This window comes from Drosophila ficusphila, unplaced genomic scaffold (genome assembly GCF_018152265.1).
Source record: "Drosophila ficusphila isolate 14025-0441.05 unplaced genomic scaffold, ASM1815226v1 contig_791, whole genome shotgun sequence".
NCBI lineage: Eukaryota > Metazoa > Arthropoda > Insecta > Diptera > Drosophilidae > Drosophila > Drosophila ficusphila.
The window spans coordinates 14,591,703-14,594,808 of record NW_025064737.1 but is presented as its reverse complement, the minus strand read 5'-3'; the positions used below and the strand labels follow the sequence as shown (position 1 = coordinate 14,594,808).

The 3,106-nt window shown below is 39.9% G+C and overlaps 1 protein-coding gene across 1 annotated transcript; it reads left to right on the top strand.

Annotated features, from left to right (window-relative positions):
* The first annotated feature begins 1,027 nt into the window (after positions 1 to 1,027).
* Positions 1,028 to 2,535, top strand: LOC108087085. The gene is made up of 2 exons (XM_017184264.1): positions 1,028 to 2,253; positions 2,315 to 2,535. The coding sequence occupies exons 1-2, from the start codon at positions 1,105 to 1,107 to the stop codon at positions 2,447 to 2,449; spliced, it is 1,284 nt and encodes a 427-aa protein (XP_017039753.1). The 5' UTR covers positions 1,028 to 1,104; the 3' UTR covers positions 2,450 to 2,535.
* The last annotated feature ends 571 nt before the right edge of the window (positions 2,536 to 3,106 follow it).

The window sequence follows — 3,106 nt, the reverse complement described above, 5'->3', positions numbered from 1 at the left end:
CTCTTTTTTATAGTGAACAAATTGTATTAAAATTAAATTTTTATTATATAAGGTGAGCACGCAGACAGTAATTGCGACATTTAATAAACTGGTGTCAATAACATACTTTTAAAATGATTAAAAAATTTTATTAAAATGTTATTAAGAAGTTAAACTTATATCGTAACCGACAACCGAGTAACCTGGATGAAACCACGAATCGCAAATCTAATCACATCCACATCTTGGGGTGGGGTTTGTATTGCCACCCAACGGCAAACTATTTCTTATTCGCCTCTTCGAATGTGTCCGAGCTGTCAGAAATAGCGAGAATTGCAACGGTTGTCGACAACAGCAATAAACCTCGAGAGAAACATAGAAACATTTATTTAATTAACTTGCATCACAGTTGTTGAAGTATATTAATAAAACATTTCAATTTTCATATTTTCCAGCCGCCAAACGCATGCTGCACACACTTTTAACGAGTTGGGGATCTGTCTTCGATTGTGAAACTTGTTTTAATGCCAAGTCTAGCCAATCGCTGAATTGATGCCACAGCAAAATGTTTTGGAAACAAAAGCCGAGATATGAGCAAGCAAGTGTCATAAATAAGAGCCCCAACAACTCGTCGGCTCATTAGCGTAACGCTTTGGAAAACTGATCGGCGGAGAGCTTCAAGAAGCGCCGCTCCAAACGACATTTGGAAAAGTCCAACTGGATCGCTCCGAGTGTCCCCGTCGATCGGGTCGGGCCCCCATGCCTGGGTCCATAAAACAAAATCAGTCTGAAATGAAAACATATCCATGGCTCGTTAGCATCCGATCTCAGCAGGGTGGTAGCAATGCCACAAGTGTTGCATGGAAAGTGGTGCACTAGGAAATATGCATAAAGTTGTGCCAGGGAAAATTGTCCGATAAATTGTCGAAAGAAAAACTCTTCAAGCTTTGGCAGTTATACGCTCCTTACAAAAAATAACATTACATGGTGTGATATGAAAAATACTATGTATTTTTATTTTCACCTTATCTTAGTGGGCAAAGTAATATTCTTCATTCAAACATACAACACATTTTGTATAGTTTTACAATTTTTCCACACATCTTTAAACTATAACGAAAGAAGATGCCTTCAGCAACCAAAGAGGAGGAGAGTAGGAAGTTCATGGTGGGCAGCAGTGACTCGGAGGCAGAAAACGAGGATCTAGCCTTCTTAAACTTGGTTCTCAGAAAGTTGAACATCAAAGATCAAGCTCTGTTGCATCGTCTCGTCGACAAAGTGCCCGATGCTTTCAATTCCCTGTGGCGGGATCAACACCAATGTTTGGATTTGGGGCGACTGCGGTGGAAGCTGCATGGATCTAACCTTGATTTGTTTTTACAGAACATGTGTACGGAATTTCGGAGTGTCCACTTTCGCAGTGAACAAATGCAGGAGGAATTGAACATCTTGGAGCAGGCAGATATTGAACGTCTAATTAACGTCAAGAGCTGTGAAATTTCTTGGGGTCAAACGAATAACAAAAAGAATAGAAACATTCCTCAATGGCCATTTCATGCCCTGCCAAAACTTTTGTGTAATCTTACCAACCTCATTATTCATGCTCCCGTTCAAGCCTGCTTTATCGAGCGATTCAAGAAACTGGAGTCTCTAAAGATCTATGAAGAAATATCTAGTACAGCTTTGGATGCAATTGTATCTACTGATGCGCCATTAAGGCAATTGCACTTATACGGAAATCACAGTCGACAACTTCTGGGAATCTCAAAGTGCAAGAATCTTAGTAATCTATTGATTGATCTTCACACGTTTTTATCAAGTATGAATGAGATCCTTCAGTTGCCGGACCTATTGGTTCTACGGCTAAATCAGCTTAAAAAATGCGGTCAACTGAAAACTTTACAGCTAAATTGCAGTTTTATGAATCACAGCAAATGGCTTACAAAGTTAGAACTCAATCGCTGTCATAGTTTGGATGAACTTGAGTTGGTGGATTGCAAATTTGAGAACCAGAATATTAGCAAGATGTGTCTGCCCGTTTCCCAAAGCTATGCTATGTTTTGTAATTGCCCCGATCTTATCGATGACCAACTTTTGGACTTTATAAAGGCCAGTCCCAATCTTAAAGAACTTGTACTTATCAAGTGCCCAGAAGTGACGGAAGAACTTCTTAATGGTGTTGTGAAAGTGAGGCGCACCAGTGGAGAGAAACAGGATCCTTTGCTATTCCGGGTTAAGGATTGCCAGAATATTTCGGATTCTTACCATAAGAACGTAAGTTTTTGCAATATATATGTACATTTTCTATTAAACTTAAACTTATTTCGGTTATTAGTTGGCCAGTTGGGCCCGAAAACGATCTCTACTCAAAATGGAGTTCATAATGGAAGACTACATACCTATAGATCATGTCCAATTTATCTTTCACGAGCCACAGCGAGACTTAAACATTTATAATAATGAATCATGAGTAAACCAGGAGCTATAGTAGAAGAATTGCAGTTAATATTATTCCTTTCAAAAAGTAGCTTATAATAAACATTTGTAAAAAAATAATTGAAGTTTCTTTGTTATAACTTTCAAAAGAAAACATGATTAAATACTTTTTCTTGGAACTAATATGTAGAACATCAAAGATAGGATCGATCGCTAAGGCCATCCATATATTCCACACATAAAGAAGCTTAGCCTGCCTTTTAGCTGTAATTAATCTTGAGTCTATCAGGTGGCATCAAACCAGTCTGTATGGACTTCTCCTCTTGCTAATTGGCCGCCTGCCATGTGGCGATTTGTCATAGTCACCGACTCCACCACGCATGCGCCACGCATGTGGTGGCCGCCCAACGCCCCTCTTGCCCCACCACGCCCCCCTTCAATTGGCAAAAGCCACACGCAACAGCTACACGATTTTCAACAACAAAATTTGTCATATGTGACGATGGCTTGGCTTTTTCGCTTCTCGACAACTTTTTTTTTCCGCATTTTGTGCGTTTCGGTGGTTTGGGCTTTGAGCATTTTGTCAGTGGCGACCACCGTTGTGGAATGCAAACAAATTTGTGAACATGACGCAGTTTACAGCTCCACAACTGCGACTGTCGCTGTGGCCACCCATTGTTATAATTATTGG

Excerpts from the sequence above, each read along its gene's own strand:
- LOC108087085 (XM_017184264.1), top strand. The coding sequence starts at position 1,105 with ATGCCTTCAGCAACCAAAGAGGAGGAGAGTAGGAAGTTCATGGTGGGC. Across the intron at positions 2,254-2,314 it reads CGGATTCTTACCATAAGAAC|TTGGCCAGTTGGGCCCGAAA; the intron begins GTAAGTTTTTGC and ends TTCGGTTATTAG.